A 15,000-nucleotide genomic window follows, 5' to 3' on the forward strand; every position below is an offset into this window, starting at 1 on the left:
ACACACACACACACACACACACACACACAGAGAGCAGTGACTGAACTATCAGGTACACACACACACACACACACACACACACACACAGAGAGCAGTGACTGAACTATCAGGTACACACACACACACACACACACACACACACACACAGAGAGCAGTGACTGAACTATCAGGTACACACACACACACACACAGAGAGAGCAGTGACTGAACTATCAGGTACACACACACACACACACAGAGAGAGCAGTGACTGAACTATCAGGTACACACACACACACACACACACAGAGAGCAGTGACTGAACTATCAGGTACACACACACACACACAGAGAGCAGTGACTGAACTATCAGGTACACACACACACACACACAGAGCAGTGACTGAGCTATCAGGTATACACACACACACACACACACACACACACACACACACACACACACACACTGAGCTTTGTGTGCCGTGTGTGTAGGTACGGGTATCCGCTCAGAAAGTGAGACTGAGGCAGTTGCCGGGGCAGTTGCCGGGGCAGTTGCTGGGGCAGCAGGCGCTCCTGCCCCTCCCCCACAGCAGAAGGAGGATTATGGGAAGGGTGTGATCTTCTACCTGAGGGACAAGGTGGTGGTGGGAATTGTGCTGTGGAACGTCTTCAACAGAATGCCCATCGCCAGGAAAGTACGCACGCACATGCACACACATCTGTCTGTACCGGTCAGCCCACACACCCGTCTCCACCCGTCAGCGCTATATGTTCAGTGCTATGTATTCTGCTTTCGGTCTGTCCAGACTATATTCCCTCTATCCCTTCATCCACCCATCATCATTTCATCATCAGTACATCCCTCCATCCTCTCATCTTCCTGTACTGGCCATTCATCTCTCTGTTTATGCTGCTCCTTTTTACTCTTTGTTAATCCTAATAGTACTAATCCTAATGTCAGTCCTAATAGTACTAATCCTAATGTGGGTCCTAATAGTACTAATCCTAATGTGGGTCCTAATAGTACTAATCCTAATGTCGGTCCTAATAGTACTAATCCTAATGTCGGTCCTAATAGTACTAATCCTAATGTGTTAGTCCTGATAATCCTAATCTGTCAGGCCTAATAATTCTAATATCATCCCTCTCATCTTGAGCCTCTTGGTATAACTACTATTATTAAACTATTATCTTCTTTGTTTGTTTCTAGATCATCAAAGATGGAGAAGAGCATGCTGATCTGAATGAGGTGGCGAAGCTGTTCAATATTCATGATGACTAATCAGTATTCACAATGACTTATCAATATTCATGAAGATTAAGCAACATCAACACTCTGCCAGAGGAGCCTGGGAAAATCTTTCTGCACGCATTTACTGTTATACTCTCTTTCACACTCTCTCTTTCTCACTCACACACTCAAACTCTCTCTCACACACTCACAAACTCTCTCTCCCTCCATGTCTCTCTCTCTTTTTCTCTCTCTCTCTCACACACACACACACACACACACACACACACACACACACACGTATATAAAATTCCTGGCTTGTGACCTGCCACTTTGGCCTTGAAATCTCAGACCTGCTGTTTTACCTCCAGGCCTGAAGGTGGCAGTGTAGCTACAGTTTGATTGTGGCTTCATCAGATCAGTCCTGGTCAGTCTTCATTGAGACAAAACCTCTACCTGTTGTTTGTATGGAAATATTATATATTTGTTTTTTGTTTTTTTTTTATTGAGAACAGTAAATGTACCTTAAGAAATGCGATTGTTTAACCCCTCCCCTCTGTAAGACATGCCCAGTCTCAACCAGTAAAACTAATTCTGCAGATGTCTCACTCCTGTGGAATGGCCCTGTCCGTCCTGTTTGTAAGTAAATAAAAAAAATTAAAAAACCAATAAATTATTTTTAAACAAGTTGAGCTGCGTTCAGGTTTTTTTGTGATTATAAGAGATTAGAGGTTAAGGCTCTAGAGCCATTAGGACAGAGCAGAGAAGTTACTGGACATCTTTAGTGTGTCCTTATGTAATGCTGTAGTTTACCAGCTGCTTCTACGGTCTGTGCTCTCATACACACTTGTACTGAATGCTGTGGGGGCAGGTCACTAAAAACAAGTTTATCTGTCCAGGAACACCCACTAATTCAGACTTTTAAAAAATGTGTATCCTATTCCTACAGAGTTGTGATGAAAAATGCATAAAAACTTGACACAGCATTGAAATGATGATAATAAATTGCTCATTGAGGCCTAAAGTAAGTGTGTGTGTGTGTGTGTGTGTGTGTGTGTGTGTGTGTGTGTGTGTGTGTGTGTGTGTGTGTGTGTGTGTGTGTGTGTGTGTGTGTGTGTGTGTGTGTGTGTGTGTGTGTGTGTGTGTGTGTGTGTGTGTGAGAAAGAGAGAGAAACCAAGCAAAGGTGCCTCTCAAATGACTGCTGCAAAAATATTTTTCTAATGTGAGGTTCACCTGTACATAAAAAAAACTAAAACAGACATGACCACTGACCACTGACCACGCCCTGGAGCACAGGCAGTGGCCTACAGTAGGCTCTGAGCCACCAAATACGATATAGATTTATTTATAGGAATCTGCAGGTATCATAGTGACACTAAATCTCTCCCTGACTCAGCAGTCTCTACAGTCTAGTTATATCAGGTGTCACTAAAGGACTTATATCAGGAAGTCATTATATCAGTTCACCATGGGTGACTGACAAAATTCAGAGACAAATTGTAAAGTTTGGGCTGGATTCATTACCATGGACAGGACTGTCCCGCTGGTTTGTCCTGGATTCATTACCATGGGCAGGACTGTCCCGCTGGTTTGTCCTGGATTCATTACCATGGGCAGGACTGTCCCACTGGTTTTGCCTGGATTCATTACCATGGGCAGGACTGTCCCGCTGGTTTGTCCTGGATTCATTACCATGGACAGGACTGTCCCGCTGGTTTGTGATGTCCCATTCAGTCCTGTACTTCAACAGCCTTTTGCATTTGCAGGAAGACCTGCGTCCGAAGATGTTTTTAAACACAGTGAGTCCCCGTAACTGGGGCAACAAGGACGTTGATGTGCTTTTGCCCTCCGAGCTGGTACGTCCTTCTCCTCGCTGTTCTACTTCCTCTGAGCTTCTGCGCTTGTTTCCAGCAGATCTGTGGCATTTATAGATGCACTTTCTGTGGAAATACAGCTGTACTGCACAAGTGTTGACCTGGTCACAATGATCTCATGACTACATACATCCAGAGGAAAAACCCTCACGTGTATACACACACACTGATGTTAAAAACAAATGAATGCATAAAATACATATACACACACTGGTGTAAAAACACAAACATTTAATGTGTACACACACACACAGTTAAAAACAAAAATGCACAACATGCATGTATACACACACAGATGTTAAAACACACAAACGCGTCACATGCTCTGACGTTAATTCGTCAGTCCGCAGCACTACAGGGGTTTGTGGTGAATCAGGGCTGTGTTCTCTACAAGTTCACACCATGGTCTTGTTACCTTGGCACTTTTCCTTAAACACAACAAAACCTTTGTTGTATATAGCAATGTTTTATTTGTTAAATCCCTATCTAGTGATATTTTTATTGTTTGTCATTTTATGGTAACTGTGATATTCTGATTCTATGTATTTTGTAGTGTGTTCTTGTGTTCCTACAGATTATTATTGCTATTATTCTTCTTCTGTAAGTACTACAGTACCAACCCGTGTCCTCGTCTGCTTACATGCAGGGCAACATATTGCACTTATGGCTGCACCACCCTAGATGTGCACTAGGGGGCAGATGTACACCATGTTCCACTGTTCCATTCTTACTGCACGTGCACATGCCAAAAAGTCTTCAGTCCCCACAAGGAGCCAGCATGGAATAAAGACCATATAAAGAACTGCCTCAGAGAAAGTGTATTCTGCCTCTATACATCCTGTGGGTAGGACTTGCTCCACACTGAACTAGCCTTAAGCAAACACATGCTTCTGTTCACTTAAATCTTCCATCTTAGTTTAGAAGTTAAGGAGTTCTGGAGCATGGTCCAGTCACACACACAAATGTTAAGCAACTAAGACCACTAATCTGTGACCAATGGGTAACCCAATCTAATATCACCCCAGTGTTAACACAGCTGTGATCTCTGACTTATACTGAGGACACTGGTCCAGGGTGACCATACCAACTTAAGGACAACACTGAAATAAAAAAAAAACTATGCACACAAAAAACAAAGCGTTGTATGTGATCAGAGGAGTTCGATCAAAGGTATATTTTTGTATTTGTAAGTTCATCTTTGTTTCTGTTGTTCACTAATCTGTTTATTAGTAAATACTCCCCAGTCTAACACCTGCATATTGTTAAATCCCAATAAACATTAGAACAAAACAGCATCTTACAGTGAAGGATTCAGCAGACAAGAACCACTGGGTCCAAGGTCGGTTCTGACCCACCTGGTTATCACTACAGACTCAGAAGGCAGTGTTGGATATCTGCAGTAAACCATAAACTTTCCATGTGGTACTGAGGTTACACCCATCATGTGAAATACAGCCTGCCTACACAGTTGTTTATTTTACAATAATGAACACACCAGTCAGTCAGTGTGTTTACACAACAACCTTTATTGACAGATGGAAACGCAGAAGTGGGAGTCCCATCTTAAAACTGGATGACCTGGCCCTGTAAGAGAGAGGAGAGACATCTGGTTCAGAACAGGGATTAACAGAGGACATGAAGGCTTGTGTTTCACATTTATTTTCAATAAGTTATATTAATGGAGAAATGCAGAAATCACCTTTAAAATAAATCAGTCAGTCAGATTAACCAACTCCAAAAAATGCATCAGGTGAATCAACAACAGAATAAGAGTCATTATATGCAGCCCTGATTTAGACATTAGCCAAACAGGACTGCTTGGTACTGTACACAGGACTTCTGGGGAAACTGTGACCCATCAGGTGATGGCCTCAGCCATGGTAAGCCCCACCCACTCTGACTGTAGCTCTGAGGTCTACGCCAGGCCTCACCCCTTAAACCTGAGCTCACAAAAACATGTACTGTCCTGAGCTGTGCCGGGAACCAGAGCAGCAATGTCTGAAGTCAGAACCACCAAAGAACCAAAAGAACCCATTATCAACTGAATCAGAACCACCAAGGAACTCAATACAAATTGAAGCATCCAAGATAGAACATGGCAGGATGTATTCTGACATCTCTGGTCTAGTCTACTTTTACATAACAGATGATGCTCTAATTCTACTAAAAGCCCAGATCTGGATTAGTACCAACACCAGGCTAACCAGGCCACCCAACACCATGTTCTCCTCCCAAGCACACATGGTCCTCGAGCTCCAAAAACAGAAGGACACACCTGCCTTCACTGTTCCTGTACAATATGATCTCCACACACTCCTGGCCTGGTTGGAGGACCAAACTCATCATTCGTCTCACTCCAGCAGTAAGTGAGCAGAGCAGGCCAGCCTCTTCGGCCGGCTTCAGGGTTGGGTGTTCAGAGTTTTAGGGTAATTAAGGAACCTAAAAACCTTAAATAAACCCCAAAGCGTCGATGCCCTGGAACAGCAGCACATCGTCCATGTGACCTTACCTTTCTCTTCTTGTCTCCTCCTAGTTCGAAGTGCTTGCACCTCTTGATGGCCAACATCCTCTTGGATCTGCAGCTGGGCTCCACACACTCCAGCCTCAGCACGATTTTCTTCGTGGTTTTAGCCTATGACGCAAGAACACAAACATCACTAGTCACATGGTCATCAAAATAGTGAAGACAAGTTTTACACATTAGCAATCAAAACACACCTGTCAATTTTAAAGAGCTTAAACTGAACCTAAACAGACCAATCCAGGTGTTATACCTCCATTTCTCAAGGTAATGGTTTATTTAAGAAAAACTTTGGAAATTTCCAACAGTACCTTTTTTCTGAATATAGGCTTGGTCTGCCCGCCATACCCGCTCTGCTTTCTGTCGTATCGCCGCTTCCCTGAAACAGAGGCGTGTCGTTATAAACTGCCCTCTCCACATTCACCAGTGTCCAGGGGGTAACGAGGCCGTGAGATTTTACCCTGTGCGTAGAGAGAGTCCTTGCCCTTCTTATACTGGGTCACTTTATGTGGCTGGTGTTTCTTGCATTTTTTGCAGTAGGTCCTGCGGGTTTTCGGTACGTTCACCTGCAAAACAGCACCAGAGGTTTAGACTTCAGCTAGCTAAAGGATCACTGCAGCACTACGAGGTCTGACCGCACCATTAGCTAATGCTAGAGCTCACGACCAAAACTCCAAGTTTTGCTTTAAAAGGGTAATGTGTGAGGAGCAGCTCGACTCAACCGCTCAGGTTACACCAGCCTACAGACTAACGCCAGTCGGACAACCACGTTACACATGCTCCGTTACTGCTCTCGTGCTAGCCGTTACCGACGCCGAAGACATTAGCGCCAACGCCAAGTTATCGGCCACTAAAAATAACCAAATCCCAAATACCGCTCAGATAAAGCCAGGACATTGGTGACATTTTGTCATAGTCCTGTATTCTTTGGGCCGTTAAGGGTTCGGCTCTTGATATTAAAAGGATGTCATCAGATTTGGAGAGAGAATTCTCTCAGCAGTTTACTTACCATGGCTGCCCTCGGCGCGCAGGAGCAAAGAGGAAGCACTAGCGCAAACGGGGGTTTAATGCCGGGTCACTGCGAAGGGGAGCACGCCTCACGCACTGTCGCCATCTAGTGGCCAAAACAACAACATTTCAGTTTCGCGTGTTAGCACGTTAAATACTGCTGGCATTATCATTTTAAACATAAACTACAGTAAAAACAAATACAGCTTCAAAGTTTGCTGAAGTGTTTTATAAATCACACAAGAAACACACACACGTATGTATGTATATATATATATATATATATATAAATATGTATAAAAGCATGAGCTGTAAGCTTAACATGCAAAACTACCGCTAATAATCTAAACCCTGTTTCTGGTTACTATAGCAGCGGCATCTACACCCTCAGCCACCATGACGCTTTGTTACTGACACGTCCACCACTCGGAAAGTCTGGCCTTATCGAAAAAATCTGAGTTTCCCACTAGTAAATACGACATGTGGTGGCGTTCATGTGCGCTCATTTCGTAAATACGACATTTCTGACACGACTGGAAGGCATATGGATCCGTCTGAAATGGCACGCGGTACTTCCACATGGTACGAGGATGGGTAGTGTGTCCGGGACAGGACGCGAAAAGTCCCAGGATGACATACTGGAGACATTTGTCAAAAACGGAATAAAACTAAGGACAAGAAACTAGCATAACCAGTTCTGACTGCAGTAAGAAAAGATGTACGTATTGTATTTTGCTCTAATGTATTTAAATACGGCCCCCAGTCATAACTGCTCAGAGACACACAAATGCTAAATCCATCTCATCCACGGGGAAAAAAGTGTTATGGTAGTAAATGTCACAGTGTTAGAATCACGTCTGTGAATTAAGGTGTTGAACTACTTTTGACTACTGTAGTCAGTCATATTCTGAAATTCTTACATTTTATATTGTTTTCACAAACAGCATCTTGTCTAGATATATATTTGGCCAGTTATCTGCAGTGTGTAACATGTTTCATATTCCACAGGCCTTGATGGTCATGTTTTCCCTGCCTGGTAAAAAAAAAAAAAAAAGATGGGACAATTTGAAAAGAAAATATAAAAATATTGTTGAAAAATATCTAAAATATCCAATGATGTTTTGTATAGAGTTTATAAAGACTTTTAACTACTAAAGTTTTTTTTTCCCCCCAATGTTTCATCTTTAGCTGTGTCTAGTTTCTTCTAGGAGTCCTTGTGTCCTGCTACAGGTGTGTGGGTAGACGGGAGAGGACACAGCTGCTACCTGGCCATGGTGCTCTGTGGTAGGTCAGTAGACCTCCTGTTCTGGTGGACTCGTATGATGTGGAGAATCCAGGAACTGCAGCCAGACAACTGTAGGGGAGGGTCCGACTCTGCGGAGTCCTAGAGACCCCAGCTGGACTACGATGATCGGCACACGGAAGTGAATTCCGCTGGGTCCTACAAGCCTTACATGGACTATTATGAGGGATTGCGGAGAGAGAGGGGAGTACAGCCACGTCAGTCTGCAGGTCAGACTTGGGGTCTGATTATGTGGAGGATCCACCAATGGAGGTGGAGGAGGTCCTGTATGGGGATTCTCTCACTGACAGTGACATTCAGTCTGTGATTTCCAGGAACGACGAGCCTCCAGTATCTGCAATATCACCCAAGGCTCCGCCCAGGAGGTATCACCGAGGCGCAAGCAAGCCAGCCCATGCGAAACAGCTAGAGGCAACCTCGTTTGAGGAGGAAACTCCCTTTGCTAGGGCACACAGCCACAGAACTCGTGCGCCTGTACCGAAGCCTCGTAGAGGCAGGAAGGAGGCAGCACCAGTGCCCATCTGAGACGGGGAAGGTGGCTGGAGTGCCTCCTGAGGCAGGACAGCAAAGGTTTCCACCCCCCAAATCAGCGAGGGGGGATTCCCCACAGGTGGGTTGGACTGCGGCCCAGCCGACAACTAGGGAACATCCCGGGGCTCTCGCCGGCTTACCTGGACTTGTTAATATATGGAATGATGTTTATCCGTCCCAGTCACTGTCTGTCCCGTCACGTTGTTTGTACCAGTCGTTTTGTCCCCTTTGGTGTCCGTCCCTGTGCCTGTTAGCGTGTCCGTACCTGTGCCTGTTAGCGTGTCCGTACCTGTGCCAGGTAGCGTGTCCGTCCCTGTGCCAGTTAGCGTGTCTGTCCCTGTGCCTGTTAGCATGTCCCTGTGCCTGTTAGCGTGTCCGTCCCTGTGCCAGGTAGCGTGTCCGTCCCTGTGTCTGTTAGCGTGTCCGTCCCTGTGCCTGTTAGCGTGTCCGTCCCTGTGCCAGGTAGCGTGTCTGTCCCTGTGCCTGTTAGCGTGTCCGTCCCTGTGCCAGGTAGTGTGTCCGTCCTTGTGTCTGTTAGCGTGTCCATCCCTGAGTCTGTTAGCGTGTCCGTCCCTGTGCCAGTTAGCGTGTCCGTCCCTGTGCCAGGTAGCGTGTCCGTCCCTGTGTCTGTTAGCGTGTCCGTCCCTGTGCCAGGTAGCGTGTCCGTCCCTGTGTCTGTTAGCGTGTCCGTCCCTGTGCCAGGTAGCGTGTCCGTCCCTGTGTCTGTTAGCGTGTCCGTCCCTGTGCCTGTTAGCGTGTCCGTCCCTGTGCCAGGTAGCGTGTCTGTCCCTGTGCCTGTTAGCATGTCCGTCCCTGTGCCAGGTAGTGTGTCCGTCCTTGTGTCTGTTAGCGTGTCCATCCCTGAGTCTGTTAGCGTGTCCGTCCCTGTGCCAGTTAGCGTGTCCGTCCCTGTGCCAGGTAGCGTGTCCGTCCCTGTGTCTGTTAGCGTGTCCGTGCCTGTGCCAGGTAGCGTGTCCGTCCCTGTGTCTGTTAGCGTGTCCGTCCCTGTGCCAGGTAGCGTGTCCGTCCCTGTGTCTGTTAGCGTGTCCGTCCCTGTGTCTGTTAGCGTGTCCGTCCCTGTGTCTGTTAGCGTGTCCGTCCCTGTGCCTGTTAGCGTGTCCGTCCCTGTGCCTGTTAGCGTGTCCGTCCCTGTGTCTGTTAGCGCGTCCGTCCCTGTGTCTGTTAGTGTGTCCGTCCCTGTGTCTGTTAGCGTGTCCGTACCTGTGCCTGTTAGCGTGTCCGTCCCTGTGCCAGGTAGCATGTCCGTCCCTATGTCTGTTAGCGTGTCCGTCCCTGTGTCTGTTAGCGTGTCCGTCCCTGTGTCTGTTAGCGTGTCCGTCCCTGTACCAGTTAGTGTGTCCGTCCCTGTGCCAGTTAGCGTGTCCCTCCCTGAGTCTGTGTGTCTATTGTCATATTGGTCCCTGTCCTTCTCCTCTCTGTCTTGTTCATGCTGTCGGGTCATTTGATCCTCTGGCCTCGTCGTTTGGCGATGGTCTTGGGGCAGCAGCCCGATAAGCTGCCGCGCTGGGAGTTGTGCCGTTGGGAGGGGCTCTGTCACAGTACGGCCCCTCCCCCTAAACGTCTCCTCGTGTGTGTGTGTGTGTGTGTGTGTGTGTGTGTGTGTGTGTGTGTGTCAGTGCCCACGCCCTCCCTGTGTCTCATACCTGCTTCTCATTTTGTCATTAGTATATTTGTATAAATGTCTATCATTTATGTGTCTGTGGTTGTTGGTGTTTGAACCCGTTAGCCTGCGTGCTATGTGATGTGTGTTATATGTGGAAAATAAAACGTATGTTCTTGTTTATGCGACTCGTCCCCGCATCTTGCTTAACCTCCTCGTCACACTGCTATGTTAGGGTATATAATTATACCATTATACTCTGCTATGTTAGGGTATATAATTATACCATTATACTCTGCTATGTTAGGATATATAATTATACCATTATACTCTGCTATGTTAGGATATATAATTATTCCATTATACTCTGCTATGTTAGGGTATATAATTATACCATTATACTCTGCTATGTTAGGATATATAATTATTCCATTATACTCTGCTATGTTAGGATATATAATTATTCCATTATACTCTGCTATCTTAGGATATATAATTATACCATTATACTCTGCTATGTTAGGGTATAAAATTATTCCATTATACTCTGCTATGTTAGGGTATATAATTATACCATTATACTCTGCTATGTTAGGATATATAATTATTCCATTATACTCTGCTATGTTAGGGTATATAATTATACCATTATACTCTGCTATATTAGGATATATAATTATTCCATTATACTCTGCTATGTTAGGGTATATAATTACACCATTATACTCTGCTATATTAGGATATATAATTATTCCATTATACTCTGCTATGTTAGGATATATAATTATTCCATTATACTCTGCTATGTTAGGATATATAATTATACCATTATACTCTGCTATGTTAGGATATATAATTATTCCATTATACTCTACTATGTTAAGGTATATAATTGTATTATTATTCTACACAATTCACTGAGAGAATGGAAGTGAATGAAACCAGGAGACATAATGAACAGTAAGAAAAAATTTTTAAGTAACACCTTTACCAAGGAATATGTACGGACAATAAAATAGAAATTGGAAAAGAGATCACAAAGAGTAAACTTATAGGACTCATTGAATACCAAACATAAGCCAGCAGTATAACACGTGTTATCTAGCAGCAGCAGAATAGCGTGTAGAATAGAGTGAGTAACATGTTACCGATGTTGGGAGAAAGTTCTACAATGAGGTGCTCCACCACTGAGACACCTGCCAGCCATGGATAAGCAACTCGGGGATGGGCATGAGACTATTAGTTACATTTGTATAGCACCTTTCTCAGATTCAAGGACACTTGACAGACAGATATCACTCAAAATATGAAGGGCCCTGTAGCGATGCCAAAGTTAGGAGAAGTTTTATATTGAGTGTGAGCAGTAACTGCTGACTAGTGTAATCTGTAGAGGATGGGGTGACATGGACCCTTTGTTTGGTGTGAACTCTAGAAACTGTAGTGGATGGGGTCGATATTGCGATTGTTCCAGACAATCACAAGAGATCTGCTTCCTGTAATTTCTGTCATCATCAACAATTCCTTATCTTCTGGATACATGCCAACTGTGTTCAAAACTGCCAGGGTGGTACCAATCCTCAAGAAAGCCACACTTGACGGCTCCAAAGTTACCAACTACAGACCAGTATCACGTCACTTTTTCCTCTCAAAAGCCCTCGAATGAGCAGTTTACAATCAATTGTCTCTTTTACTCACCAAGAACCAGCTGCATGATCCCAATTTGTTTGGCTACAAACTGGCACATTCTACAGAAACAGCCCTCATAGCAGTGACTGCGAAACTTCATGCTGCTAAAGCTGACAAACTGTCATCTGTTTTGATTCTTCTAGACCTTCAGCAGCCTTTGACACAGTGAACCACAACATTTTCCTCTCTGTTCTCTCCAGGCTTGGTGTGACTGGCTTTGCCTCCTATCTGGAGGGTTTGGTCCTATCGGGTGACATGGAGAGGATCCACATCTAAACCATGGAGACTCTCCACTGGTGCTCCACAAGGGTCAGTATTAGGCCTCCTTCTCTTCTCTTTGTATACTTGTTCTCTTGGTGATGTAATATCTTCTCATGGTTTCTCCTACCACTGCAATGCCAAAGACACTCAATTATTTCTTTCTTTTCCACCCTCTGAGACGCAGGTCTCCAGACGTATTTCAGCATGTTTGACTGACATCGCATCATGGAGGACAGCCCACCACTTGAAGCTCAACCCCAGTAAAACCGAGCTTCTGTACATCCCAGGTACTCCCAACCCTTACCATGACCTCACAGTTTCCTTCGAGAAATCCCTGGTATCACCATCCGAAGGTGCCCGTAGCCTCGGCATAACTTTGGACAACCAGTTGTCGTTCTCAACTCATGTTTCAAATCTAACCCGGTCTTGCAGATTTCTCCTTTGTAACATACGAAGGAATCGACCCTTTCTCTCACAGGAAGCTACCCAGGTCCTTGTGCAGTATCTTATGATCTCAAAGCTCAACTACTGCAACTCACTATTTGCTGGTCTTCCTCTAAGAGCCATCAGACCTCTACAACTTGTCCAGAATGCAGCAGCATGACTGGTCTTCAATCTTCCGAAGTTCACACGTTACTCCACTGCTGCGCTCCCTTCATTGGCTTCCAGTAGCTGCATGCATCAGATTTAAAACCTTGACATGGACCAGCCCATTCATACATGAGGTCAATGGTCAAAGCCTGATCTGTACCTCCAGTACTTCAAACTTCAAATACTGCTCGGCTTGAAATACTGTGCTTCAGATCTCATGGAAGACAAGCATCGAGACTATTTTCTGTCCATTTGTGGAATATTTAAAGCACAACTGACCCTACTCCCATATTGACTGACTAAATTAATACTTATTGTAGGGTATTGTTTATTATACTGATGTTGTTTAACAAACTCTAGCACTTATTGTTTATTGTACTTATCATTAAGATTGACCTTATGTATTTTTTACTTCTAGGTATCAGCAATGGTCCCTGTATTTCTACAGTGTTCTAGTTCATTGGTATATTGGACTCTAACCTACTGTACTGTACTAGCATGTGTTCTATGAGGAAATGACAAAGCACTTTTATAAGTCGCTCTGGATAAGAGCATCTGCTAAATGCTGTAAATGTAAATGGATCCTTTGGTGTAAACTCTACAAACTGTAGAGGATGGGGGTGACATGGACCCTTTGTTTGGTGTGAACTCTATAAACTGTAGAGGATGGGGTGATGGATCCTTTGTTTGGTGTTAGCTGCTGAGTTTTCAAAGGCCTGTGAAACATGCATTACAGTAATTGAGAAAAGTACAACCAAAGAATTATAAACTAAACAAACTACAATTTTTATTTAAACAAACAAAAAGTATTTATGAATTATTCTATAAGTAATAATTTAATATGTACTGGAGCTACTGAAGTGTCATTGTTTTTTTAGAAGTTGAAAGTTGAAAAGCAGTGATGTAGTTGTTGTGCATTATGGTAGTTGTAGTGCATTATGGAAGTTGTACACTTTGGACATGAACTGAACAGCTGTGCCATGTGTGTGTGCCTGAGTCATTCATATATATATATATATATATATATATATGCTTTGTAATATCCTGACTGCAGAACAGATAATTACTTCTTTGCAAGTGGTGTGTGTGTGTGTGTGTGTGTGTGTGTGTGTGTGTGTGTGCACGCGCATGTGCATATACATGCATGTTTGTGTGTGCCTGCTGTGTGTGTTTTCATAAAGTGTAGCATTGAGCGGTAAGGAGGTGGACGTATTTGCTGAGAGGAGCGAGGTCTTACTATTGTATTCTTTTATATGTTCCACACAGCTGTCAGTGCATCTATTATTCCAGCATCATGTTCTTAATCTGTTTGTCTTTTTTGTGGTCTTTGGTCATCCAGTGCTGTTGTGTGTATTCTGTATTCTGTGAGATTGCTCACAGGTCCTTCATCTGTGCTTACTTCTTAAAATGTGTGTCCTGGCTAAGTCTCTGACTCATTTATTTCATTTTTAAGCTTCATAATGTCCTGTGGGCTCTTCTTCATTGAAGACACTTTAATAGAGTCAAGATGCAAATTCTCCCTCTAGAGTAAACAATATGAACTCTACAGGTTTCGTTTGCTGTCTTGTGATGCAGAACCGTGAGAACCCATACTCTACAGAACTATGAGAACCCATACTGTACAGGACCGTGAGAACCCATACTCTACAGAACCGTGAGAACTACTCTACAGGAATTTAGAAGAAGGATTGTGAATTCTGTAAGACTGGCTTTGTAGGTGAATAGGTCGTTGAATTAAAACCAACAATCTATAGATGTTTGCATGTGCAAATATCGTTTCATTTTTAAAAACTATGACCGTCCAGTTACCATTTCGTGTTGACTGTTGTAGTATCACGATTCTACAATATATTGATGCTGTAATACCCAGCATCAGGGGAAAAAAGAAAAACAACCACAGTTGCGTTTTCTGCTATTGCTACGTTATTTTGTAACTTACATAAACATTCACCATTTCTAGATTAGTCGGACCGGAACCCTTACACATATTAATGCGTATTAATGTGATGTATTTCAGAACTATGTCGCTGTCCAGTTGAGTCCTAGCCTGTATGCGAGAGAATTTCCCCCTCTAGTGTTAAATCAGTGGTACAAATCACTTTCAAAACCCTCAAATGCTATGAAAATGTGTCAGATCTTCCTTCGAATTTAACAAATTAAAAATAAGTGAATACGGTTACGACTCCTTCGTTTGGATCTAAAATAGTTGCATTTATGTTAAAGTAACATAGATTTGACAATCTCGGCAGTTTCTTCAGTATAGTTCAGATTACACACGTGCAAGGGCACATATGTGCACGCGCTGACGTACAGCATGTACTCGTGGATGTTCACGCCCTCACTGGGAAGACGTCATCTCCACCACGCCGTAGACAGAACACCGGATCAATGGG

At 44.0% G+C, this 15,000-nt stretch overlaps 2 protein-coding genes across 7 annotated transcripts in view; one reads left to right on the forward strand and one right to left on the reverse strand.

Annotated features, from left to right (window-relative positions):
* aifm1 (apoptosis inducing factor mitochondrion associated 1) overlaps positions 1 to 1,897 on the forward strand; it is a 22,017-nt gene extending 20,120 nt beyond the window's left edge. For all 6 annotated transcript variants that reach the window (XM_035527647.2, XM_081719751.1, XM_035527648.2 and 3 more), the window contains 2 exons: positions 472 to 674; positions 1,190 to 1,897. In XM_035527647.2, coding sequence (XP_035383540.2) covers positions 472 to 674; positions 1,190 to 1,261 — 275 coding nt within the window. In that variant the 3' untranslated portion in view covers positions 1,262 to 1,897. The remainder of the gene's footprint in view (positions 1 to 471; positions 675 to 1,189) is intronic.
* A 2,694-nt stretch (positions 1,898 to 4,591) lies between these two features.
* rpl36a (ribosomal protein L36A) lies at positions 4,592 to 6,769 on the reverse strand. Its single transcript, XM_026996082.2, has 5 exons — positions 6,616 to 6,769; positions 6,067 to 6,172; positions 5,918 to 5,985; positions 5,595 to 5,717; positions 4,592 to 4,669 (listed from the first exon to the last, which is right to left on the reverse strand). The coding sequence occupies exons 1-5, from the start codon at positions 6,616 to 6,618 to the stop codon at positions 4,649 to 4,651; spliced, it is 321 nt and encodes a 106-aa protein (XP_026851883.1). The 5' UTR covers positions 6,619 to 6,769; the 3' UTR covers positions 4,592 to 4,648.
* Positions 6,770 to 15,000: the final 8,231 nt, after the last annotated feature.

This window comes from Electrophorus electricus, chromosome 8 (assembly GCF_041902795.1).
Source record: "Electrophorus electricus isolate QZ-2024a chromosome 8, ASM4190279v1, whole genome shotgun sequence".
Lineage (NCBI taxonomy): Eukaryota > Metazoa > Chordata > Actinopteri > Gymnotiformes > Gymnotidae > Electrophorus > Electrophorus electricus.

What these genes read in the sequence shown, in the direction of transcription:
- rpl36a (XM_026996082.2), bottom strand. An exon ending in AGCCTATATTCAGAAAAAAG is followed by an intron (nt 5,718 to 5,917) that starts GTACTGTTGGAA and finishes CTTGCGTCATAG; the next exon opens with GCTAAAACCACGAAGAAAAT. An exon ending in GAGGAGACAAGAAGAGAAAG is followed by an intron (nt 4,670 to 5,594) that starts GTAAGGTCACAT and finishes TCTCTCTTACAG; the next exon opens with GGCCAGGTCATCCAGTTTTA.